General features: G+C 60.8%; 1 protein-coding gene across 4 annotated transcripts; it reads right to left on the minus strand.

The window, feature by feature from the left end:
• Positions 1–675: 675 nt before the first annotated feature.
• Positions 676–24,351, minus strand: PTH1R (parathyroid hormone 1 receptor). 4 transcript variants are annotated; one of them, XM_060204861.1, is made up of 15 exons: positions 24,212–24,351; positions 23,193–23,281; positions 9,576–9,678; positions 8,062–8,196; positions 6,183–6,290; positions 5,978–6,096; positions 5,775–5,869; positions 5,491–5,686; positions 5,099–5,252; positions 3,701–3,761; positions 3,377–3,443; positions 3,049–3,143; positions 1,798–1,939; positions 1,632–1,673; positions 676–1,186 (listed from the first exon to the last, which is right to left on the minus strand). In XM_060204861.1, the coding sequence occupies exons 2-15, from the start codon at positions 23,265–23,267 to the stop codon at positions 812–814; spliced, it is 1,767 nt and encodes a 588-aa protein (XP_060060844.1). In that variant the 5' UTR covers positions 23,268–23,281; positions 24,212–24,351; the 3' UTR covers positions 676–811. The 4 variants fall into 4 exon arrangements, with proteins under 4 accessions (XP_060060844.1, XP_060060847.1, XP_060060845.1 ...); XM_060204864.1 differs by lacking the exon at positions 8,062–8,196; XM_060204862.1 differs by lacking the exon at positions 24,212–24,351 and having other exon boundaries at positions 23,193–23,498.
• Between the last annotated feature and the right edge of the window lie 1,305 nt (positions 24,352–25,656).

Consider the following 25,656-nt stretch of genomic DNA (forward strand, 5'->3'; position numbering starts at 1 on the left):
GAGTGATGTCTGATTCTCTCTCTCTCCTCCTATCTTTCTCATAAATAAATTACAAAAAAAATTTTTTTTTAAAAAAAAAACAACAACCCTAAGTGAAGTCTGGTGAGAGGATGTGGTGAGTCTGGCAGCTCCTTACCCCTCTAGACTGAGCCCTGGTTCGCCGGCCGGGAGCTTTGCTGACCTCTCACTTGCTGGCATGAGCATCTCACCCGAGGCTGTTTGCTGGAGTTCAGGGTACGGGCTGGTCTGGTGGCTGGCCCCGTGGAGTGGCCCCAGCCTGCGGGGGGGGGGGGGGGAGAGCAGGGATGCCACATGGCCCCCAGTCAGGCGCCGGCAGTGGGGGCTTGTGGCCAGAGATGGTGTAGTGGGGAGAGGGGCACCTGCCAGTTTGGGGTTTGGAAGGGCCTGGGTCTGGAGGAGTGGGGCCCAAGGATGCTGGGGTGCTCACTGGCAAGAAAGTGGGGTGGGGCGTCTCTGCCCAGGCCACTGGGGCGCTGTGGGACCCCTGCCTCCCTCAAGCCTCTCCAGGCCAAGCCAACGGCCTCTCTCAGGCCCTTTGTGCTGGACATCGCCCCTGCTCTAGACCCCCTCCGAGGCGAGAACCACCAAAGGCTCCCAGCGCCCTCCCTCCTGGGGTGAGTTCCCTGGCGGAAACCACAGGAGGCTGTACACTGCTTCCTTTCCTTTTTTTTCTTTTTCTATTTTTTCTCTTTTCCTGTTTGTCCTTCTGGTCCCAGTCCTCAGTGGGAAACTGTCCAGCCACCCATGTCTCAGTCCCTTGTGTCCACAGGCCCAACCCTTGGGTCCCTGGTCACATGACCGTCTCCCACTCTTCCTGCAACAGAGCCGCTGGCCGTTCTGGCCCGGAATTCTCCTCATCCAGTCCTGAGCAGGAGCCGTTGAGGAAGCCTTCGTCCTTGGGTCTGGCTGCTACAGGTGGTGCGGGCTGGAGGAGCGGGGGCCCCAGCTTGCTGTGGCCAGGCAGCTGGGGATGGCCGTTGGTGGCGGCAGGCAGCAGGCGGGGGCTGAGGGGCAGGCCGAGGCTTGTCCGGGGGCCCACGTTGGTCACGCTCGTGTGGGAGACCATGGGCCCATAGCTGTAGCTGCTGCTTCCGCTGCGGGCCTTGCGCTTGAAGTCCAATGCCAGTGTCCAGCGGCTCCAGGATTTCTTCACCTCCGCTTGCACCTGGGAGCAGAGTCAAAGCGTGAGGCTCACGTGAGCCCAAGCCCCCTGCCCCACACCCTCCCCACCCTGGCAGAACCCATCTCCCTGCTCCTGCAACACTCAGCCCTTGGTGGAAACACAGGCACAGGACTGTCCAAGGTCAAGTCCAACCCCAGCCCCTCAGAATGTGGTGCGAGGCTGCGGGGAATCACACACCCAGAGCCTGGGAAGCCAACAGCCGCCAGAGTCCCTCAGTCTGGGTGATGCGGGTTGACAATACTGGGCTAGACCCAGGATCAGCCTGAACCATCTAGAAAAACCTCTGTTTCCAGAACGCTCTTGGGGACATTCTGAGAGAAACCAAGAAGGAGCCAGGCAGCAGAATGGAGGGACAGGACTCCGGGCACCCCTCTCCCCGCCACACTTCTGTGCCCTCCCCACCCTGCCCTGCACGCTGTCTCCTTACCTCGCCATTGCAGAAACAGTATATGATGGCGACAAAAAAGCCCTGTGGATAGAACGGGCAGGGTCAGGGGCTGGAGCAGCCCCCGGCGAGGGTGGGAGCGGCAGCCCGGCCCCCTGCCCTCCCCACGCCTCCCGCCCGAGCCAGGCCAGGCCGGGGGGCCGCGCACCTGGAAGGAATTGAAAAGCATCTCGTAGTGCATCTGGACTTGCCAGAGCGTGCCCGAGACCTCGGTGTAGGGCATGGCCATGAACACGATGTAATGGACGCCAAACAGCGGCATGAGCACCAGCGTGGACTTGAGCAGCTTCCTGGAGAGCGGGGCAGGCGGTGAGGGCAGAGCCGTCTCCCCCGTGTTGGCACCGTGCCGCCCCCACCTCCCAGGCTCCAGAGACCATCGAGGGGCGGTCGGCTCTGGTTGCCAGGACGGCCCAGTTCTCCCCGGACAACACTGATGTCCCCGTTAGTGTCAGGAATGCTGACTTGGAAGGAACCATGACTGTTTTATTTTAATTTGTCTTTGCCTCCAGGGTTATCCCTGGGGCTCAGTGCTGGCACTAGGAATCCACTGCTCCTGGTGGCCATTTTTTCCATTTTATTGGATAGGACAGAGAGAAATGGAGAGAGGAGAGAGAGAGGGGAGAGAGGGGGGAGAGAGAGAGAGGGAGAGAGAGAGGGAGAGAGGGACCTGCAAACATGTTCCACTGCTTACAAAACTTCCCCCTACAGGTGGGGAGTGGGGGTTCAAACCCGGACCCTTGCACTTTGGACTATGTATACTCAACCAGTGTAACCAGGTGTGCCACGGCCGGCCCCAGGGATCATAACTTTTTAAAAATATATTTTTAATATTTATTTATTCCCTTTTGTTGCCCTTGTTGTTTTATTCTTGTGGTTACTATTGTTGTTGTTACTGATGTCGTCATTGTTGGATAGGATAGAGAGAAATGGAGAGAGGAGGGGAAGACAGAGAGGGGGAGAGAAAGACAGACACCTGCAGACCTGCTTCACCGCCTGTGACGCGACTCCCCTGCAGGTGGGGAGCCGGGGGCTCGAACTGGGATCCTTACGCCGGTGCTTGTGCTTTGCGCCACGTTCGCTTAACCTGCTGCACTACTGCCCGACTCCCGGATCATAACTTTTAAGTCACCCTGTCTCTGGCCCCATGCACCTGGAGGTCCCTGCATCACCACACCCCAGAGCTCTGTGGCCCAGCCCTCGGGTGTCAGCTGAGGCGTCACCTTGTCTAAGCCACCACTGCCCGCTTGTCTCCTGGACCCCGAGACCCTGCATCTGCCCCATCCCCTCGCAGACCTCAGCTCCCATGCAGGGCCAGGTTCCCGGGCTGGCTTTGGGGTTCCCCTGGACAAGGCCACACGGCGGCTGGGGAACAGGCCCATTCCCAGGGTCCTCGGCTCACCGGTACTGCTGTCCTGTGTCGCACTGGCCAGCGTTGGTCTCCCGCAGCTTGGTGGCCAGCACCCGGACGATGTTGATGAAGAGGATGAAGTTGATCTGTGGGGGATGGGGAGTGTCCCCAGCTGCACGTGGCAGTGATGGCCATGGACCCACAGCCCTACCCAGGCTTGCTCTGTCACAGCATTTCCTGGTGACTCCTGGAGCCTCAGTTTCCTCAACTGAACTGGGGTGGGTCCTCAGACTTGGGGCTCTGGCCCTGGGGTCAAGGGAAGCCCCTGTAGGCCCCACGATCCTCATCTCCCCCCAGCCCCATGGTTACCCCTGCTCACCACAATGGAGACCAGAATGGGCACCTGGATGATCCACTTCTTGCTCCCGGAGCTCAAGTCCCAGCACCTGGTATGTGTGGGCGGGGCCATTGAGTTGCACCTCCCCTTTCCTGCTCACGGAAGCACCAGAGTAGGTGCCTCTGTTCTGGGCAGGGGAGTGCTGGGTGGGTGCGGCCGGCCTCCTGGGACCCTGCTGGAGGAACCAGCTCAGCCCTAAGGACCAGGGTGTGGGGGTCCTGCCACAGACTCTCCAGAGGATGGGGGGGGTCTCGGGGTGTTGGTGGCCTGGGTCCGAGCCCCCAGCCCTTCTCCACCTGGACCTACCCGGTGTTGGCCAGGGTGGCTCTGGCACTGACCCACACAGCCACAAAGATGGCAGGGACACCTGTGGGCGCAGAGGGCACAGTGTGAGGGTAGCGGGTGGGGCCCACGGTGTCTCTCTCCATTCTGCCCTCTGGGTCCTGTCCCCCTCATCCCTGGTGACCTCCGCCTGACCTCAGCTGTCCCCCTCACCGAGGGCACAGGGACGGCTTGGTGACAGCCACACTCTGGCCTGTGCTGCCCCACTGCCCTGCCTCAGGGACCCCAGAGCCCCGTGCTCTGCCGTCAGCTGGGTTCTGATCTCTCACACCTGTCCGGCGTGCAGAGGAAGAGGCGTCACTAACTCCTCCATGCTCAGCCCACCCTCCTCCACTCTCCAGAGCCCACACTCCAGGCCGGGTCCCATTTGGAGAGGAAACATCTTCCTGTTTTGGCTCCCTGGAGGGGGTTTGATTTGGAGGAGGAGGGGCCCCCTCTTGGCTGTGCCCGGGGGAACCTCCATGTGCTCTGGCCCAAGCCAACTCTGACGGCATGTGGCACATGAGTGAGTCCTGCTTCTGGGAAGGGAGCCCCGGTCCCCCTGGGGCATGGCCCGAGTTCACAGTGAGAAGCGGAGCTGTGGCATCCCGTGCGTGGCCCAGAGTCCTGAGGGCTTCTCAGTCTGTGTGTCTCTGGCCCACCCTGACATCCTGGAGCCCTGGAACCCTGGATGCCGAGTCAGGCCCTTGTCTCCCCAGCGCAGGGGCCTGCCTGGGTGAAGTCAAGGCTACGGTGTGTGTCAAAGCGGGTGGGGATGGGAGGTGGGCAGGAACGCTATGGCCACGGGCTGAGGGCCTCTGGGTGCTGAGCTCTGGGAGGGCTCCCGCCACCCGCCACCCGCCTTGCCCTTCTGCAGCCTGGCCAGCTGCCCCGGAGCCCAGCCAAGTTCTGGAGCTGCCAACAATAATGGACAATTATCAGTAACTTGATCCCAGAGCTCCTGGGGGAGGAGTGCCCTGTCCCGGCAACCTACTCTGCAGAGGGCACGGGGCCAGGCCTGCTGCTGCAGCCAGGAGCCATGCGGGCATCTGCCCATGAGGGGAAGCAGGGCCCATGGGGGAAGGAGGCGCCAAGGTCCCAGCCCCAGCCCCAGGCCGACATCTGACCCAAGACCCTCCTCTGAGCCTGAGCTCGGTTTTGTCCTGAGCGTCCCCTATTCCCTCCCTCTCCCGGACCGAGACCCAAGCCTAGGTTACTTCCAGGTACCGGAGACCCCAGACCCTGCTCCCCGTCAGTCACAGAACAGTGGCCAGGTGTGGGGCAGGGTCTGCCGCATGGGCTCCCGGCCCCCGGCCGTGACCTTCGAGCTCCCCCCCGGGGGAGCCCCTGGCTTGCTCCTGGTCCCCCACCATGCCTGCGTACCCCAGCCGAAGACCGTGAAGCTCCACAGGTACTTCTTCTCTGAGAAGAAGGCCATGAAGATCAGGCTGTGCAGGTACAGCCCCTCCACCAGAATCCAGTAGTAATTGGTGGCCAGGAAGTAAAGGAAGAAGGTGACGGTCACCCGGCAGCCCGCCTAGGAGATCAGGTGGTGTCAGCCCAAGGCCGGGCCTTCAGGGGGCACAGCCGGGCTGGGGAGGGGTGGGGGGGCGCCTGGGAAGCAGGTTCTCTGCTGGGGTCCCGGGAGGGGTGCAGCGGGCAGGAGGGCACTCAGGGTGGCGTGGTCAGGGCCACGGGTCGAGGCAGGAGAGTGGGAGCGGGACGCAGGGCTGCGGATGGGGAGAGAAGCCGCAGGCGGCGTGGGCGGCACTCACAAAGCCCACGGCGGCGGCGGCGGGCGGCGGGGGCGCCTGGACGATGGCCCGCAGCTCCTCCTCGGTCAGGCGCTCGGCCTCATCCACCGAGGCGCCCGAGTACAGCACCGCGTCCTTGACGAAGATGCTCACGGCCCGGAGCATGAAGGACAGGAACAGGTGCATGTGGATGTAATTGCGGGTGCAGTGCAGACGCCTGCGGGCGGGCGGCCGTGAGTGGGGGCGCAGAGGCCGGGAAGTGGGGTGCGAGGGTGGGGCAGGTGAAGGGGGTGCCGCCCGCCTACCTGAAGTAGGCCAGGATGAGCACGGCCACAGTGAGGGAGGCCAGCGACAGGGAGTAGCCCACCGTGTAGATCAGGCCCAGACGCTCGAACACATCCTGCGCGGGCGGGGGGCGGAGGAGACAGTGTGAGCACCGGCTTGAGGGTCGGAGGCTCAGGGGCAGGGCAGGGCAGGGCCGGGCCGGGGTGGCTTTGTGGGCTCGCACCCCATGCCGCGTCTCATTGGGCATGAAGGTGAGGCACTCGCTGTAGTTGGCCCACGTCCGGTTGTGCCCGGGCGCCAGCTCCCAACTGCCGTTGCTGTCACAGCGGCGGTAGGCGTGACCTGCGGGGCCAGGGGGTGGGGGTGGTGGTGGTCACAGAAGCCCTGAGCTCCGGAGGTCCCCAGCCTCCCCCAGAGCCCCACCTCACCTTTGTGATTGAAGTCAAAGATGTAGTCGGGACAAGGCACGGCCACCACCTTCCCTGGAGCCCCCAGCGGCCAGCACAGGATGTGGTCCCACTCGGGCAGGCAGGGAGCTACGCCAGAGACAGACAGACAGAGTAGGGACACCAGTGAAGACCACAGTGACAGTGGTCCCCAGCTCTCCTGGACACAGCAGGGCCCTCCAGGGAGGAGGCAGTGAGCCCCGCGCCCTCCTGGCACCTCGGCCCTCCCTGCAGCCCCGGTGTGCATGTACTGGCACTGCTTGACTTCCCAGACTGGCTGGCAGCAGCCCAGAGGAGTGAGTGACTCGCCGAGCTCCTGCGGCCAGGCCCCTTTTTCTCTCTTCTCCTGGCCTCACCTCCTGGGTGCCCCTGGGGAAGTTCCTAAGCTCACCTGGGCACCGGGAACTGAGGACAGCTTCCACCGCGGGACCATGGACAGGAGGCCTGCTGTGCAGTGCCAGCCAGACCCCCAGAGAGCTGGTCCGAGGACCCCATGCTGGTGTCCACCGTGTGTGTGCTTGTCTCTTCACTGAGAAGCAGGCTGACCACGCCAGCCCACACGTCCACCACCGTCCAAGGCCCACCCTGAGCACCTGCTGTGGGGACCCCCGTGAGGGTGTGTGGGGACAGATAAAGCCCCCCAATCTACGGGCTAGTTGGGGGAGCCACAGCAGGGTGGCTCATTCCTGACAGCAGAGCGAGTGGCCTCGGAGGGTCCCCAGCCTCTGGGTCTTCCAGGCTCCCAGCCCCCTTTGCCCCCTGCACAGCTCCAACCACAGGACTCTCCGGTCCCCTTGGAAGGCTGCCTGAGGATGGCTGGACCCACCCCAGCCTGGTGAAAGGCTCTCTGTCCTGGGCACCATATTCCAAGCCCCGCCTGGCCAGGCCCACAATTTCCTCCGGTCCCTAGAGAGCCAAAGGGTGACCACAGCCTCCCAGATGTGGTCCATCTGGGATCTGCTGCCCACCCAGCCGGTTCAAACTGGCCCTGTGGCTGCAGACTGGTTCCACGTTTGTCTCTCCTTACCTCCCTGAGGGACCTCGAAGCCTCAAGTCTTCCTCCCTCTCTTCTTGTCTCCCTTGTCCCACCCCGCCTGACCCCACCCCTAGGCAGCCAGCCCTTTTGCTGTGCCAGAAGCCCTGGCCATTCAGTGTGCTGGTGGCAGCTGCAGACTTTCAGTTTGTGCCTCCTGGTCCCGTGTCTGTCTGTCTCTCTGCCTCTCTCTTATTCGATAGGACAGAAAAAAAATTGACAGGGGGCGGGGAGATAGAGAGAGGGAGACAGACACCTGCAGACCTGCCTCATTACTTGTGAAGCGACCCCCTGCAGGTGGGGAGCCGGGGGCTCGAACCGGGGTTCTTGCTCTTGCCTCCTCTCTCCATTTCTCTCTGTCCTAGCCAGTAACAACGACATCAACAACTACAACAATAAAATTTAAAAAACAAGGGGAACAAAAGAGAGTAAACAAATAAATAAATAAATATTTTTAAAAATTGGGGTCTGGTGGTGGTGCACTTAGTTGAGCACACATCACAGGGGGCAAGGCCGCAGGTTCAAACCCCTGGTCCCCACCTGCAGGGTGAAAGCTTCACGAATGGTAAAGCAGGGCTGCAGGTGTCTGTCTCTCTCTATCTCGCCCCCCCCCACCATGGGTTTCTGTCTTTATCTAATATATACATAAAGATTTTAAAAAAAACAAATGGGAGTCGGGCAGTAGCACAGTGGATTAAGCTCATGTGGTGCAAAGCGCAAGGACCGGTGTAAGGATCACGCGGTGGGGGATAGGCAGCAGGGCAGTGAACCCCAAGACCATCTCAGCTGGATGCCCAAGAGGGAGGGAGGGCGGGCAGGTGGGCGTACCTGAGCCCCTTCTGCTGGCGGGCCCGTCCGTGTCTTCCTCGGACCCAGGGTAGTGGTCTCCGGGTGCCATGTCTTTCCCGGGCTTCCCTGACGTGGCTGTGGACGCCCAGCCCTTGTCCGGCTCCATTATGCTGGCTGCAGAGATCAGGGCAGTTCTGGCTGTCCGCCCACAGTGCCTCCCACCTGACTCCCCTCAGTACATGGGGGGGAGGGCTGTCCCTCAACACTCGCTGAGCCCCCCGGCTGCTGGCAGGGCTGAGGTGCCAGGCGAGGGAGGGCAGCACACCCCAGAGACTGCCTGCCAGGCGCTGGAATGATGGGGGGTGGGCGCGGGGCGGGGGTCTGTCCGTGTGGGATCCCCAAGGCAGCAGGCACCCTCCAGCTCAGAGCAGCGCGGGGGGCGGAGGGCCCACCAGGGGGCGCAAGGCCAATGCAGAGGAGTAAGGGGAGAGGTTCCAGCAAGAAGCCAGGCCAGAGCTGCCGGTGGGTCAGCCAGGGGTGCGGGAGAAAAAGCAGGCGTGGGGGGGTGGGGGCCGCGGCCGGCCTGAGTGTCCTGAGCACCCACCAGGGGCCCCAGGGGCCCCGCCGGTCTCACGTGCAGCTCTTCAGAGCTCCGGTCTGGGCCCCGCCTGGGCCTCTGGGTCAGGAAGCTGAGTGCAGGTGCCCTGGACCCCCCAGAACCCGCGGAGAGCCCAGAGCTGAGGCCGGGCACTGGCTGTGAAGGCACACACCGTGTGGACCCCCGCGCGAGCAGAGCCCGTGGGCCACACAGCACGTGTCTGCAGGCACTCGAGACCCATCCCGGGCACACACCTTCCCCACCGGCTACCAGCAGCTCGGGCCAGCAGAGGCGGGGTGGGGGGAGCCGCTATTCTGGGCCTGTCATGGCGGACGGGGGGGGGGGGGGGGGCTGGACTTCTTCCAGGTTGGTGAGCTAAAGCAGACAGACATGGGAGGCCTAGACTGATGCGAATGAGGCCCTATTCCCTCTTCTAGCAAATGGAGTCAAGGAAGAGGCCAGTTTGAGATGGGGGGCAGGAGCTGTGAAGTCAGGTGAGTGGCCCCCTTTCACCGCCCCTGGGTCCTGTGGACACACCTGGTGCAGGGAGTCCTCCCTGGCCCAGATCAAGTCCCTTCTCCCACTCCCCCAGTGACTGTGACTGAAGACACCCACCCTGCCCCACTCCTGTTCCCCGTCCGTCCTTGCCCCCCCCCCCCATTCTCCTGCCTGTGGACACACCTGCCGTGCCCTCTGCCCAGGTGGCTCCTTTCTCAACTTCCAGTGGACACCTCCTCCAGGAAGCTGTCCCACCACCTGTCAGTACTCCTGACCCCCGGCTTGTCTCCAGAGCCAAGCTGACTGAGGGTGATTCTGACTGCAATGGCCTTCATAGCTCCCTCCCCTCATCCCAGGACAAAGGGCTCTGGGCACCTCAAGAGCCCTTTGACTTCCATACCACCCCACCCACCCCAGTCTGGGCCTCCCGCTACCCGGACCCCCGCGTCCACCCCACCTGGCCTCTGCTGGACTTCTTTGACCTGCTTCTCGCACTGGGCCTGGGCTCGGTACAACAGGAAGATCTGCTCCTCTTTGGTCAAGACGTCATCGGCGTCCACCTACCAAGCCCAGAGTCAGATCACAGGCAGGCCGCCCAACAGCACCCGTCCCACGGCCACCCCCACCTCTAGGGCCCTCAGCAGCTCCCGCTGGCAGGTAGAGAGAGCCGCCCTGCTCTCGGGGGTGGGGGGCCTGCCTGCCCGCTAGTAACCCGGAATCCCGCAGCCTCTGTGGCCACCATCCCGCCCACTCCCCGGGGCCACATGGGAATGGGATGGAATGTCCCAGGATGGGTCCTCAGGGTCCTGGATGTCTGCTGGGGAGGGCACACACAGAGCAGTGAACTCTGCAAACAAACAAGGCCTGATTCCTTCAAGTCCTGGCACCCTGGGGGGAGTCTGGGAGTCACCGTTTTTTCTCCTAGCTCTCTCTCCAATCAGTGCTCTCCCTCTCAGCCGGCTGTGGGTGGGACTCATCCACGCGGCTTATCTGGGAGGCCCTGCGGGTGGCCCAGCAGACCCGAGGGCTCCCAGGATTCCTCTTCCATCTGCCTGCAGTCCCTTCCTACCCTTCCTTCTGCTGCATACCCTGGGCACCGGCTGCCAACTGCTGAGCTCTGTGGCAGCGCTGGGGGTGGGGGGGTGACAGAGGCATCTGCGGCTCCTGCTTAGGGCTGGGGAGGCATCGGAGAGAAGGTGGCATCCCGTCCTGGGGACAGCTGAGTGAGTCCAGCCCTGGCCTGTCTCATGAGTGGAATCCACAAGGGGTCAGTGCGTCCCCTCAAATCCTAAGCCTTTCTAGAGCATAGCCGGGCGGCCTGCCCCTAGACTTTCAACAGGCAGAGCCTGGTCCTTGAGGACACCCCAGCAGGACCGTCTCTGCAGGACTGGAGAGCCAGGGGGCAGGGGACAGGAAGGGGAGGGACGGGCACCAGTGAGCCACCGGGGGTGGGGGGGTGGGGTGGGGGGGTGGGGGGGTGGGGTGGGGGGGTGGCCCAGACTAGGTGGCTGGGACCGGGAGCCTTGCTGCTGAGGGCAGTTAATTGACCGTGTCTCTCGGTGGCAGCACCAAGGGCTTCCAGGGCCAAGGATTCTCCAGCTCGGCCGGACTGGGGTCCTGCTGGTTCCACTTAGTGGAGGCGCCGAGAGAGCGGCCCCACAGCCCGGCTGCCCCACCCTGTGTGCACAGGCGCCGAGGCCCTGAGAGGCCGCTGACGTGCGTGTGAACGCGTGGTTTGGACAGAGGTGCTCTGGGCGAGCCGCCCCTGCGTCACCTCCCCTCATGCGCCCCCGGCCACGGCCCCGCAGTTCTCTCCGCTGCTCTGCCACGGGGCATCCAGGCCCCCCAGGCGGCTGACTCTGGTGCCACTGCCAGCCCACCCTCCCCCGTGTGAGTTCCCCTTCTCGGCCGCGGCCGTCCAGCGACAGTGGGCACCGCAGCAGCCTGGGAGGTGGGGGCGCAGGACCCGTGTGTGGGAGGCTCCAGGTTCAGTCCCCAGCAGGGCTCGTGCTGGCGCGAGAGAAAACGCTAGAGCACTGCTCTGGAACATGCGGCCCGGGGACTGAACTCAAGGCCTCGTGCTTCTCCTCTATCACTGTGTCACCTCCTGGACCATGGCATAAACACGTCTTTAAGAAAATCACCAGCCGGGCCGGGTGGTGACACACCTGGTGGGCTGCATGTGTCACAGTGTGCAAGGACCCGGGTTCAAGGCCCTGGTCCCCACCTGCAGAGGGAAAGCTCTGCGAGTGGTGAAGTGGGGCTGCAGGCGCAGGCGTCTCTCTCCCTCCCTCCTTCTCCCTCTCTTTGCCTCCAGGGTTATTGCTGGGGCTTGGTGCCTGCACAGTGAATCCACGGCTCCTGGTGGCCATTTTCTCCATTGCGTTGGATAGACAGAAATGGAGAGAGGAGGGGAAGACAGAGAGGGGGAGAGAAACACAGACACCTGCAGACCTGCTTCACCGCCTGGGAAGCGACCCCCCACCCCCCAGGTGGGGAGCCGGGGGCTTGAACTGGGATCAGGTCCTTGTGCTTTGGGCCAAGTGCGCTTAGCCTGCTGTGCTACCGCCCAGCCCCCGATGTGTGTGTTTTACCAGTGTGCCACTGCCTGGCCCCTCCAGTGCTGTTTCTATCGGTTTGTCACCACCAGGACCACTACCACCACGACCTTCTGAGACTCCTAGCTCGGTGCGACCAGAGGAAACACTAGCGCCAACATGGCGTCGGCCCAATGACCGCCACCTGCATCACTCTTGCCATCTTGCGTGTCCTTATCCTCTCACCAGGTCCCTTCCTCCATACTCAGACGTTTTTAAAGAGGGAATGGGACAGGGGATGGGCAAAAACGTCTGAGTGTGGAGGAAATAGCATAAGCGTTACACAAAAAGACTTTAAAAAACATATTTAGTCAGGAATGAGAGAAAAAGGGGGAATAACCAGTAACTCTGGCACAGGCCATGCTGGGGCTTGAACCTAGAAGCTTAGGCTTGAGAGGCCAAGACTCTAGCCGCTCCGTCAGCTCCCGGGCTGCCTCCAGCCCCTCCTGAGGCCAACAGATAACGCACTGTATTTTCTTCAGCTGACAGACAGCGATCCAAGGGCTGACATAGCAGCCCTCCGCCAAAGCAAACTCACTTGCTAAGGTGACTGAGGGTCACAGCTGATGGCAAGGACTAGAGACAAGCAGTCAGGGGCTGAGGACTGCCCGCTGTCAGACACAAACAAGTCCCCGTCTGGTGACCCGGGAGGTGGCCTGGCAGCTGCAGCACTGGAGCTGGGAGCCTGAGGGCTTGAGTTCAATTCCCAACGTCATGGCAAGTGTCATCCTTCTTTCTCTCTTGCGTCAACAAATACATTTTTATTTTTTTCCCTTCAGGGTTACCGCTGGGGCTCGGTGCCTGCACCACAAATCCACTGCTCCTGGAGGCCATCTTTGTTGCCCTTGCTGTTGTTATTGCCAATGATGTTTTTATTGTTGGATTAGGATAGAAAGAATTTGAGAGAGGAGGGGAAGACAGAGGAGGGGAGAGACAGACAGACACCTGCAGACCTGCTTCACCGCCTGTGAAGCGACTCCCCTGCAGGTGGGGAGCCGGGGGCTCGAACCGGGATCCTTATGCCGGCCCTCGAGTTTCGCACCATGTGCACTTAACCCGCTACACTACAGCCTGACCCCCCTAAACAAATAAATTTTTTAAAAAATTGTACTATTGGATATAGACAGAAATTGAGATGGGAGGGGGAGATAGAAACGAAGAGAGATGGAGAGACCCCTGCAGCCCTGCTTCACCACTCTCAAAGCTTTCCCCCTGCAGGTGGGGACAGGGGCTAGAACCCAGGTCCTTGTGCGCTGTACTGTTTGCTTAACCAGGTGCACCACCACCTGGTCCCAACAAAATGAATATTTTTTAAAAATGCTTGTGGAATGTTGCAGTCTGCGTCTTCCTGAAATACTGGAATTGTTGATAGTTAAAAAAAAATTGGGTCCCCACCTGCAGGGGAGTCGCTTCACAGGCGATGAAGCAGGTCTGCAGGTGTCTGTCTTTCTCTCCCCTCTCTGTCTTCCCCTCCTCTCTCCATTTCTCTCTGTCCTAGCCAATAACAACGACATCAACAACTACAACAATAAAAATTAAAAAACAAGGGGAACAAAAGAGAGTAAACAAATAAATAAATAAATATTTTTTAAAAATTGGGGTCTGGTGGTGGTGCACTTAGTTGAGCACACATCACAGGGGGCAAGGCCGCAGGTTCAAACCCCTGGTCCCCACCTGCAGGGTGAAAGCTTCACGAATGGTAAAGCAGGGCTGCAGGTGTCTGTCTCTCTCTATCTCGCCCCCCCCCCATGGGTTTCTGTCTTTATCTAATATATACGTAAAGATTTAAAAAAAACAAATGGGAGTCGGGCAGTAGCACAGTGGATTAAGCTCATGTGGTGCAAAGCGCAAGGACCGGCGTAAGGATCCCGGTTCGAGCCCCCGGCTCCCCACCTGCAGGGGGGTCGCTTCCCAGGCGGTGAAGCAGGTCTGCAGGTGTCTGTCTTTCTCTCCCCATCTCTGTCTTCCCCTCCTCTCTCCATTTCTCTCTGTCCTGTCCAACAACAACATCAATAACAATAATAACTACAACAAGAATAAAAACAAGGGCAACAATAAATAAATATATAAATATTAAAAAAAAAAAAAAAAAACAAGTGCAGATGTACTAGCTTGGGTGACCAGGTGGCCGACACGCCCCTCACAGACCCGGGGTCTGTCAGCCTGGTGACTGTGTTGCCTTCAGCCTCTCCACGCTAGAGGAGACCACGCTCCTTTAGAGGCTGGTTCCTTCAACACTTCTGAGAACGACCAGGAAGGGGGGGGTATGTTTTTCCAGTGCCCTTAGACTTCTTCATTCACCCACACAGACCAAGATGCCACCTCTGGCTCTCTGAACATCAAGGCCCAATTTCCATCTGATGATGGCATAAGTGGAAGCTGGACAGAGTCAAGGGAGCCCCTGGCGAGGAGGACAGAGCTCACTTGCCTCAGAGCAAGCTTGGCAGGAACACCCCTGCAGCCTTGTGCCTCAGTTTTTCTTTTTCTTTCTTTCTTTCTTTCTTTCTTTCTTTCTTTCTTTCTCTTTCTTTCTTTTTTTGCCTCCAGGGTTACTGCTGGAGCCTGGTGCCTGCACTACAAATGCACTGCTCCTGGAGGCCATTTTTTCCCTTTTGTTGCCCTCGTTGTTTGGTGTTGTTGTTGCTATCATTGTAGTTGCATAGGACAGAGAGAAATGGAGAGAGGAGGGGAAGACAGAGAGGGGGAGAGAAAGACAGACACCTGCAGACCTGCTTCACCGCCTGGGAAGTGACTCCCCTGCAGATGGGGAGCCGGGGCTCGGACCGGGATCCTTACTCCAGTCCTTGTGCTTTACACCACTGCACTACCACCTGACTCCTCCCCCTTTAAAAAAATTGTTGTAGTTATTATTGTTGTTGTTGATGTCGTCATTGTTGGATAGGACAGAGAGAAATGGAGAGAGGAGGGGAAGACAGAGAGGGGGAGAGAAAGACAGACACCTGCAGACCTGCTTCACCGCCTGGGAAGCCACAACCCTGCAGGTGGGGAGCCGGGGGCTCGAACCGGGATCCTTACGCCGGTCCTTGCGCTTTGTGCCACGTGCGCTTAACCTGCTGCTGTGCTACCGCCTGGCCCCCTCTCTTTTCTTTTTTTTTGCCTCCAGGGTTATTACTGGGGCTCGATGCTGGCTCTATGAAATCCTCTGCTTTTGGTGGCCTTTTTTTTTTCCATTTTATTCGAGAGGACAGAGACAAACTGAGAGGGGAGGGGGAGATAGGGAGAAAGAGACTCGTGAAGTGCTTCTCTATGCAGGTGGGGAGCGGGGGCTCGAACCCGGATCCTTGTGCTTATTACTATGTGCGCTTAACTGGGTGACCCACCGCCCGGCCCCCATGCCTCAGTTTCCCATCTGCAAAGTCAGGGTAAGATAGCAGCGCTGTGAAGAGCCAGTGACACACTGCACAAACAGTCTGGGCGGAGAGGCAGCCGGTGGAGCGTGGCTCCCCACTGTCAGGCATGGGTGCCTCCGGGGACGGGGGACTGTCTGGGTAATGCCAGAGTCCAGGCTACAGAGGAACGTGGTGGACCTTGCAGCGGGAGGGCTGGGGGCAGCTTTCAGAGGGGAAGGAAAGCCCAGTGACTGCAGTGTCTCTGGAAACCTCTGGCCTCACACTAGGATGCAAGGTCACTGCATCTTGCCCCAAGCTCAGACTTGGGGAGGAGAGCGACAGGGCCCTTCCTCAGGGAGAGGAGGCCTTATCTCCCGGGGGGTTAGGGTGAAAGGAGGGCAGCCTGGCTCTCCCCCTGGCCTGGCAAGCCCTTCCCTCCGCCTCTCCCTCCCCATGCCTGCGGGCCCTCTACTAGACCCTGTACCGTTTAGGTCTTGGTCCTGCTCCTGGCGTGGAAGACTCAGGCCTGCATGATTTTAGCACCAGAGAGGGCTGGGAGAGAGCTCACTGGGTAGGGCGCCTGCCTTGCTGTGACCACTGCCCAGGTTCAGGCTCCAGCATCACAGGAAGCTCCAGTGTCATGTTTCTCTCTCAATGAAAATGTGCGTCATGAAGCCCTGTCTCCACAATTAGGAAGGAAGGAAGGAAGGAAGGATCCCGAGAGTCTGAACTTTGGATCCAAGGGAGCGAGGGTGTGATTCGGATCAGCTCATCCACACCCACCACTGGTGGGTCACCCGGCCCTGACAACAGGTGTTCCCCGCAGCCGCCCACCTTCCACCCCTCGTCCATGCTTTTAGCTCAGCGACGAACTAACTTCCTCAAGCCTGGGCCTCACAGCTCCTGGCTTTATCTTTATTTATTTTCCTGTCATTGCTGCAGCCTCACTGTTGCAGTCAACTTTTTCAAGCAGAAAGAGAGAGGGGGCGGCAAAGGGAGGGAGCGAAAGACAGCACAGCACCGGAGCTTCTTCCAGTGCGGTGGCAACAGGGCTCGAATCCAGGTCACAGAAACAAGGCGCATTATCCCGATAAGCTGCCTTGTAAGCCAGGGGCATGGTTTTAGTCTCCCTGTAGCACACTCTCCGTCGGCCCCCCAACGCAGAGCCTTCCTGTGTGACATGCTGAGTCTGCAAGCACGCAGGGCCTGTGGGGGCAGTGTGGTCTGACCTTAGCCCTGAGCTGGGTGGAGGGGGGGGAGGTGTTTACAGGGCTGGATGCTGGTCTGTCACTTCTAAACAGACACACAGACACCACTGTTCAGGGTCAGAACAGCGTGTGGTCAGCAGTCCTGGATGTGTCTTGTCTCAATCCTCCTCCCCTGACCCGGCTCAGGCAGGGGGGCCGGGGAGCAGCATCTAGCCCGGTGCCCAGGAGACTCCGCTGAGGATGGTGCTGGGCTGGGGGTGGCAACGACAAGGCTGGTGACGTGATGGAGGTGTGATAGTGACGTGGTGGTGGACAAAGTCAGCCGCGCCACTGACCAAATGCAGCCACCCCCTCCTAACTGCCAAATTCCACACATCTGCTGCCGGGGCTCCCAGACTTGCCTCAGTCCTCCACTTCCAGGGAAACGCTCAAGGGACAAGGGGACCCTCACTCTCTGCAGTTGCAGACGCCCGCGTCTCCACAGAGGGCTTCCTTCCACTCACTGCCTGCGTTTGGCAGTGGCTTCAGCCATCCCTCTGCCTGGCTTCAGCCTGACGGCTGGGGTGGAGGTGTGAGGAAGGTCCGAGAGACCCCTCTCCCTGCTGACACCTGCCACTGTCCTTAGAGCCCTAACCACGTTCCCATGTTGGGGTCTGCTGCCACAGCCAGAAGCAAGGCCAGGGCTGAGCAATGGTCTGCCTGACACCAAGACCACAGCCCTGGAAGGAGGGAAGGAGGGAGGGAGGGGAGGAGGGAAGGGAAGAAAGGAGGGAGGAAGGGAAGGAGGGAGGCCTGGCTACTGAAGCCCCCTGATGCTGGCTTCTGCTCAGGCTCCTGGGGCACAGGTAGGTCTCGCTGCATCAGCAAGCACGTTTCTGCTGAGTACCCAAGGCAGATCGAGCACAAGGGCAAAGACAGGGGGCAGAGAACAGTTGCCCCCTGGTCCCAGGAGCCAGGGGAGCTGGCACTTCAGAGAAGGCAGGAGGACAGACCTCCCTGCGACCTCCTGGCCTTCCTGTCCCTCTTCTCCCTGCGGGACCCACTCCGGCTGACTGGGCCTGCTCCCCCAAGCTGCCCTCCGTGCGTCTGGCCGGCCACCGGGGACACTCCTGCCCCACCGCTGGCCGCTGACAAGTGCTGACTTTTCCTGCCGGTGGCCAGGCTTTCCTGAACAGGCCGCCTGTGTTGGGCCGGGAGGGGCGGGGGTGGGGGAGGCACTGTGACGCCTCTCTCCTCGGCCAGGCCAGCGTGGATGCCTCAGGGCTGGCAGTTCCACGGAGCAGGGGCTGCTGGGACCTGGTGGATCTTCACAGTCAGGTTCTACCTGGACTGGGTGAGGGGGTGCGGTGTTCAAAGCCAGAGAGCCCTTGGCCTAATGTAACCGCGATCTAGGCTGTGGAATAGGATTCTGCCAGGCTCACCTCTCTGGGGGCAGAACACAGACCCCAGAATCGGGGCTTTGAGGGGCTTGGACATTTCCGGTGTCTCTGCAAGTCAGAGCAAAACTCTGTATCCTCCTAGTCACACTATGTTTTGCAGTCAGTTTCAAGGGTCTGCCAACCCCCCCCACTCCCTCTTTCTGTTTGTTCTCTCTCTCTCAAAGAGCTGCCTTCCCAATGTGGTGGCTGCACCAGGGAGTGTCCCCAGAAGGCCCACAACAGGAATCTGGGGGAGGCTGCTTGACGCCTCATTAAAACATTCCGAAGAAAACCCAAGTTCCCCAGGAGGGCTCAGCCCCCCACCCCCCTCCTGCTCCACAAACAGTTCCCAGAGCTGGGGGGCAGGGAGGACAGTGGTTCAGGGCAGGTGATATAAAAAGGTTCAGCGGATCAATACGAAACAGGACAAGTAACCCACAAAAAGATGGGTAAATAGCTCCCAGCAAGCTCTTAGGAGATGGACATAAAACAACTGTAAATTCAAGAGCTGACTGTAATTGGCAAATGAAAATGACAGTAGATGCGGCTTCTCACTGTCATAACGGCACAGAGGGAGACGAAAATTCCCAGATGATTCCAGCAGACACAGTGAGTGGGGAAGAGGCCCCTCGGTCACTGAGACGAGCAGCACAGGTAGTCAAGTGACTCCAGAGGCAAGCCTGGCCACGTCTACTGCAACGAAAGGTGTGCATGTCCTTGGGCCCAGCAACGCAGGGCTCCAGGAATCTCAACTTCTCCAGGGGGACGGTCTCACAGGGACACGAGGGGGCATTACAAAGGGCTTCCCTGCCTCTGGGATCCCACACACGTGCACACGTGCACACGCGCACCAAGGATGCAGAGACAGTTTAAATGGACATTCTCACAGGCTGCTTAACAAATCCCAAATTCGGGGGGGTCGGGCGGTGGCGCAGTGGGTTAAGCACAAGTGGCGCAAAGCGCAAGGACTGGCGTAAGGATCCCGGTTCGAGCCCCCGGCTCCCCACCTGCAGGGGAGTCGCTTCCCAGGTGGTGAAGCAGGTCTGCAGGTGTCTATCTTTCTCTCCCCCTCTGTCTTCCCCTCCTCTCTCCATTTCTCTGTCTTATCCAACAACGAACAACGTCAACAATAGTAATACTAATAACCACAAAGAGGCTACAACAACTAGGGCAAAAAAAGGGGGAAAAAATGGCCTCCAGGAGCGGTGGATTCATGGTGCAGGCACCGAGCCCAGTAATAACCCTGGAGGAAAAAAAAAATCCCAAATTCTGGGAGACTATGCAACCTTTTACTTATTTATTTTCCCCTTAGATAGAAAGAGAGAGAGAAGGAGAGAGAAAAAGAGAGGCGAGAACTTCCTCCAGGGTGGTGGGGCCGGGCTCAAGCCCAGTCTTGGACACGGTAAAGCAGTGAACCACCCAAGTGAGCTTTTCTGTTGGCTCCTAATACAGCGTTTGAGAGAGAAAGATCCCTAGGTACCGACACGGAGCCCTTCAACACAAAAAGCTACCTCGAGAAGTGTGTCTGGCAAGCCCTGGCAGGGGATGCTAACTGCTTTACAAACCAGCAGAACATAACACCAAGAGGCTTTCCATACACGCAGACAGACACACAGACCTGGTACCTGCCAGAAACACAGAGAAGTAAGGTTAGACGTGCGCTCTCCCTCCACTCCAACCGTTAAAAGGGGTTTTCTCTGAAAGAGGGAGTGAGGCCGGCTGTATTTAAGGGTGATGTCTGCTCCACTTGCAGCACTGGACTCCTACTTTGCTGGTGCGGGAGCTTAATCTCCGAGCGTCTCACACACTGCTGAGCCACCTCCAGGGTCTAGTGACTTATTTACTCCTCATGACAGAGAAAGAGCGAGAGAAAGAGTGCAAAGCACCGCTCCGCCACCCACGGGCACCTCTCACTTCTGTCTTGGCGGCTTTCTTATGCTCCGAGGGCTCAGACTCAGGCTCTCCTACTGAGCCATCTTGACTCTTTCATCAGAAATAACATATTGGGCAGGGGGAGATAGCATAATGGTTATGCAAACAGACTCCCATGCCTGAGGCTCCAAAGTCCCGGGTTCGATCCCCTGCACCATCATCAGCCAGAGCTGAGCGGTGCTCTGGTAAAAATAATAATAATAATAACATATTAAAATGTTAGTTATGAAATTAAAAAATCAGAAAATAGGCTTGGAGAGCTCGCTTACCTGGTAAGGTGGCTGGCTGCCTTGCCAAGTGCACAATCAAAGCCTGAGCCCCAGCACCACACGGGAGGTGTTACAACACCAGAGGAAGCTCCAGTGCTGTGATAGCTCTCCCTCTCTGTCTCTCTTCCGTGAAAAAGCAGCCTAGCTAGAGCAGTGATGTGCATGTGCTAAGTCCCAGCTTAGTGGAAAAGGAAAGGAAAACAGAAGGACTTTGAGTAAGAAGGAAACAGAAAAAGAAGACCTGGACTGGGTATGGCGACCTCCTGCCAGCACAATCCCTCCCACCTCCCACCCCTCGCAGGCCTTAGAAGACCTGGGTTTGAATCCCACCTCTGCCATAGCCTCTCCATGCACACCGAGGGCCTTCCCCACAGCCGGCGAGTGAACTGACGGAATGAGAAAATGGGGCAGGATGCTTTCTAGCTCACAGTCTGGGAGAAGCTCACTGCATGCCGGTCTGTTCCCGGCTAGAAGGGCAGTCCTGGCGGTGGGGTGGGGGCATCTAAAGTCTGGCTTCACATAGGCCCTGACCCTCTGCTGAGCGTCAGCCTCTCCGGCTCTCTGGCAGCAGTTTCTCGCCTGTGTGAATACAGGGGAGAACCAGGCATCCCAAAGATAAGGCCATCTCTTTGCCCCCTACTCACAATCCGGGCCCTTCCCTTCCTGCGAACCTCACTCTCCTTGCCGCCAAGCCTCGTGACCACTCTTCCCCGTGAGCTCAAGATGGACCCGCTCGGCCAGCTGCCCTTCTCCACCTCGGGTCATTTTTGGCTCCCCAGCTCTGAGGCCAGTGGAGACGAGGGCCTGGTCCTGGGGCCAGCTGGGCAAGCAGCATCTGGGTTTGGAGCCGGGCTCTCAGCTGAGGTTGCTGGGTGTGTGGGCATCCGCGCTGATCTGGGGAGCAGTGGCAGCCCTGGGGTCTGTGTGTGTGCGCGTGTTAGGTTAACAGCCTCTAGGCTCCTGAGGCCAGGGCCCCAGGGAGCACCGGGTGGGAGCTGTCCTGCCAGCCACATTTGCTAACTCGGAAGCAGGGCAGGGGCCAGGCGCCCAGGCTAAAGGTCCAGGACAGATACCCTAACAACCTCAGGGGCAGACCAGGCCCTGGACATCGCTGCTCCTGCCTCACCCTCAGTTTTGGGCGGAAGCTAAGTCAGGCAGATTCTTTTCTGTTTTGTTGTTGCTGGGGCTTCACTGCTCCAGACTGACAATTTTCAACTCGAAAGACACAAAGACAGAGAGATACAGAGCAATAAAGAGACAGCTTGGTATCGCAGCTCGCCCCAGTGCTGCAGGACTCAAACCTGGCTCGCCTGATGGAATAAGCCCTCTCCCAGATGGGCCAACTCACCTGCCCCAAGCCACACGTCTCTGCACATGTCTCTGCTTCCCAGAGATCAGCGTGGGGTCCTGGGGGCCCACCACCTCCCACAGGGGCAGGCGGTTTGGCACTGGTTGGCAGGCGATATATAGAGGCCACTGTGGCCATGCGATTCAGGCCCCTTAACAAGGGGATGGCAGGGCCAGCAAGCAGCTCACTCAGATGGTTCGAGGCTTTGCCAGCTGAGACCCAGGGGATGCCTAGTCCCCAGGGTGCTGGAATGGAGTGACGCAGAAGGAAGCGCCAGCGCTGCGGTCTCTTTCTCTCCGTGTCCCTTTCTATTTGAAAACATCAGTCTGGAGCGAAGCCCCCGGCAAGGACAGGAAAAGATCAGTGGGGATGGGACGGGGACAGGGACAGAGCTGCTCTCTCCAAGGGCTGCCGGGAGATTAAATGAGTCAATGTATGCAAAGCATCTAGAACAGCGTCTGGCAAGAAGAAAACACTATCAAAGTATTTCTCAAGTAAAAGTAAGACAACTACAGAACAGGGGACGTGCGTTTACAAAAGCACAGAGAGCCTGATCCTGCGAGTCGAGGACAGACGCCTGTGAACGCACACATTCACACAGGCCCAGGAACACCGTGCCTGGAGGCCCACAGGGCCCTGCTGGGACACCCAGTGTCACCCTCCTAGCTGCTGACGGCCACGCACACAAACACCGGGCAAGGGGGCTTGGCCTAAGCTGAGGGTGGGCCAGTGTCTGGAGACCTCTTATTGTAAGACAAGCCTCTGGGGACTTCTGTGCCTGACAAGCCTCTCAGGACTTCTATCTCCCTAAGTCCGAGTGTGGGGAATGTCTTGGACTTTGGAGAACCAGAGTCCCAAGGGCACGGGGACTGGTGAACGGGTATGGGGAGGTCCGCAGAGGGCCGGAGGGCCTCAACTCCGGGGACTCATGGGCAGACAGTTCTTTACAGATAAGGAGGCAGGAAGCTGGCAGAACTGGGTAGAACTGGGGACTCCCCAGAACTCTTTCTGATCCTCTTTCCAGGGCAGGGAGCAGGCTAGAAGGCGGCTGCCTGTCTGTCCCTGTAGACAGTAGTAGATGCCCCTCAGCTGGGGGCAGCAAGCCTCCCCACAGCACTGGGCTGCCTCTCCGGCTCCGGACTGTTGGCGGGACGTGAAGACCGGCCACGACTCCCAGACCTCGGCCCAGAAAAGGCTGGGTGTTGTCTCCTCGCCTTCAGTACCTGGCATTCTCTTGGCCTCTCCATTGCTCCTGCTTGGGGAAACTCTCATGCCTGTGCCCCCTTTGTCTCTGTCTCTCCTCTTCCTAGTGGAATTCCCTGCCTCTGCTCTCTCTGGCCTCTGGGTCTCTATGCAGACGGCGGTCCTTCCGTTCAGTGGAGCCCGTGCTCTGTGAGCTCAGTGTCCTGGGTCCTCTGCGCCACACCACACCCGCCTCCCGGGGCACGCAGCTTCCACGCTGGGTAGACATGGGCATGGCTGCTCGAATGTGGTGGACACATGGATTGTGGAAGCTGGAGGAGGGGGCTTTATGTCCTACCAGCTGTGTGTGGGGGGGTTCTGATTCCAGACCCCAGCCCTGTCCCAGAATGCAAGCGAGGCATACGGAAGGGAGACCCCCTCCCCAGCCCCCCCCCCCCCCCCCCCCCGCCCCCAGAGCAAAGTCTCTGGAACCCTCCAGAAGGGCCGAAGTCCGGGCTCCTCTGAGCTCATGTCTTGCTCCGGGCTGACAGAGTCTGCTCGCCGCAGCAAACCCCGGGCGCAGACTTCCAGACCCGGCGACCCCAAGCCCAAGCTTCAGACCTGGGGTGATGTCAGGCATCCGGGACGCACGGCCCACACCCGCCAGACACAGCAGACACGTAGGATTCCCCGGCGGGAGTTCAGGGTGTCGGGGTGGGGGGGGCCAACAGCGCGCTCGCACCCAGGGCCAGAGGCGGGCGCGGACTTACCAGCGCGTACGCGGAGCCGAGCACCGGGCAGCAGAGCAGCAGCGCCAGGCCGGGCGCGATCCGGGCGGCCCCCATGTCCGCCTAGGGCCCTGGTCGTGGAGGGCACAGAGCAGCGTCAGGCGGGGCTGCCCCGCCCTCGCCCCGGCCTCGGGGACCCCGGCTGCCCGGCTCCCCCAGGCCCCGGGGCGGGCGCGGGGAGAGCGGGCGGCGGCCGGGGCGGGCGCTGCGGAGCTGCCCGTCTGCCTGGAGCGCAGAAATCACATCCATATGGCCGGGCCCCCCGCCCCCGGCCCGCCCCCCACCCCCGCCCCCCGCGCCGCCTTTTCTTTCTCTGCTCTTTTTTCCCCCCTCTCTCTCTCTCTCTCTCTTTTGGGGAGTTGGGAGCTGCGGCTTCGCCCTACGCCCAGGGGGGAGGAGGGCGGGCGGGGAGGGGCCGGGGTCGCGGTCTGCGGGGGGCCGACCCGCCGGTTATTTTTAGCTCCGCGGCTGGTGCCATTGGGGGTGGGGGGTGCGGGGCGGGGCGGGGCGCGCGGAGCCGGGTCCGAGATCCCCAGTCTGCAGCCCGGGCCCCGGGGGACCCGCCGCCCGCCCCGCCGCCCGGCCCCGTCCAGCCGCAGCCCCGCCCGCGCCCGCCGAGCGCGCCGCAGGCCGGGACGCTCAGTCCGTCCGTCCGTCCGTCCGTCTGCCTGTCAGCCGGGCTCCAGCTCCCCCGGCCTTGGCCTCCCGGCTTCCAGCAGCCCCGAGCTCCATGTCGGTCCCTCCCTCCCTCCCGCTCCGTCCCCTCCCCCCTCCCGCTCTAGGAAAACATTCGCGACTTTGCAAAGAAGCCACGGGGCCCGGAGCGCGGGGCTGGAGGCTCCACCGGGTCCGAGGAGGCGCCGCCCGACCCCGGCCCCGGCCCCCGGCCCCGGCCCCGACCCCCGGCCCCCGGCCCCGGCCCCGACCCCCGGCCCCCGGCCCCGGCCCCGACCCCCGGCCCCCGACCCCGGCCCCGACCCCCGGCCCCGGCCCCGACTTACTCCGAGCGCGCCGCCGCGGCCCCCGTCTAGCCATGGGTGTCGGGGACCCCCCGACCGCCTCCCCGGGACAGCGCGCCGCCCGCGGCCCCGGGGGGACCGCATGGAGCTCTCGGGACCCCCCGGCCCGCCCCCGCGCCCGGAGCCGCCGCCCGCCGCGTCCCTGCGCCGGCTCTGCCCGCCCCCTCCCTGCCTCCCTCCCCGCCCCCCGCCTCTGCCCCCGCCCGCCGCCTCCACGCGCCCAGCCGTCCGCCCGCCCGCCCTCCCGGGAGGCGGCGGAGACGAGGCTGAGTCCGGGGCCGGGGGCCGGGGGCCGCCCTCCACGCTCCGCCCTCGGGGACCCGCCCCGCCCGGACCCCCGGCTCCGCGCTGCCTCCCCCCACCCCCCCGGCCCCCGGCGCCCTCGCCGCGCGCCCCTCCCGCCCCACTCTTGGCGCCCCCAGGGGTCTCCCGACCGCGACCCTCGGGGACCCGGACCCAGACTGGGGCTCCCCGGCTCCGCCCCCCACTCCACCCCCGGCGAGGCTGAGCCGCCACCCCCTCCCCCCGCGTCCCCCCTCTGCCACCCGGGACCCTCGACGTGGGGAAGGGCGGGAGGGGTCCTTGGGACAGGGACCGCACGGGGACAGACATACATGCCCGGGGAGGGGCGTCTTGGACCCTGAGCCTGCGAGGCCGGGAAGCCGGGGAACAAGGAGGGTCTGGGGGGCCGGGCTGCGGGGTCCTGGGGAAACCCGGATCATCTCAGCTCTGTCCCCAGCACGACGACTCTGCTGCAGTCTGAGCCTCACTTTCCGCATCTGTAAAATGGGGGGGTGACCTGTGGATTCAAAGGACACTTTAACTTTACTATTGTGGTGGGTGCCAGCAGGTAGGGACTGCGGCCGTGAACCCAGGTCCTTGCGCATGTGCACCACTGCCCAGCTCCCTCCATACTTTTCTGATCACTTGTAGATTTATTTAGTCGGGTTCAGGCAGACAGCGTAATGGTTACGCACTTTGATGTCTGACACTCTGAGGTCCAAAGTTCAATTTTTGGTGCCATCAAAAGCCAGAGCTCAGCAGTGCTCTGGTTCTCTCTCTCTCTCTCTCTCTCTAGGCTTCCCTCTGTATCCCCCTTCTGTCTCTCTCTCCCTCTCCCTCTCCCTCTCCTTCACCCTCTCCCTCTCCCCCTCTCCCTCTCTTTTACCAGAGCCTACTGCTCAGCTCTGTCTTATGGTGGTGCAGGGGATTCAACCTGGGACATCAGAGCCTCAGGTATGAGAATTTCTTTGCATAATCATTATGCCATCTACCCCAGCCCTCCTCTCATTAAAATAAAATACTAAAAAATTTACTTATTCATGAGATGAGGACGGAGAGGAGAGTGAGACAGAGCATCTCTCTGTATACGCAGCGCTGGGGGTCACACTCAAGACCTTGTGCCTGAAAGCCCAGGGCTCTCTTCA

Source organism: Erinaceus europaeus, chromosome 12, assembly GCF_950295315.1.
Source record: "Erinaceus europaeus chromosome 12, mEriEur2.1, whole genome shotgun sequence".
In the NCBI taxonomy this organism is placed as follows: Eukaryota; Metazoa; Chordata; class Mammalia; order Eulipotyphla; family Erinaceidae; genus Erinaceus; species Erinaceus europaeus.

Excerpts from the sequence above, each read along its gene's own strand:
- PTH1R (XM_060204861.1), bottom strand. The coding sequence starts at position 23,267 with ATGGGGGCCGCCCGGATCGCGCCCGGCCTGGCGCTGCTGCTCTGCTGC. Across the intron at positions 3,444-3,700 it reads GCCACCCTGGCCAACACCGG|GTGCTGGGACTTGAGCTCCG; the intron begins GTAGGTCCAGGT and ends CACACATACCAG. Across the intron at positions 1,940-3,048 it reads GACACAGGACAGCAGTACCG|GAAGCTGCTCAAGTCCACGC; the intron begins GTGAGCCGAGGA and ends CCCGCTCTCCAG.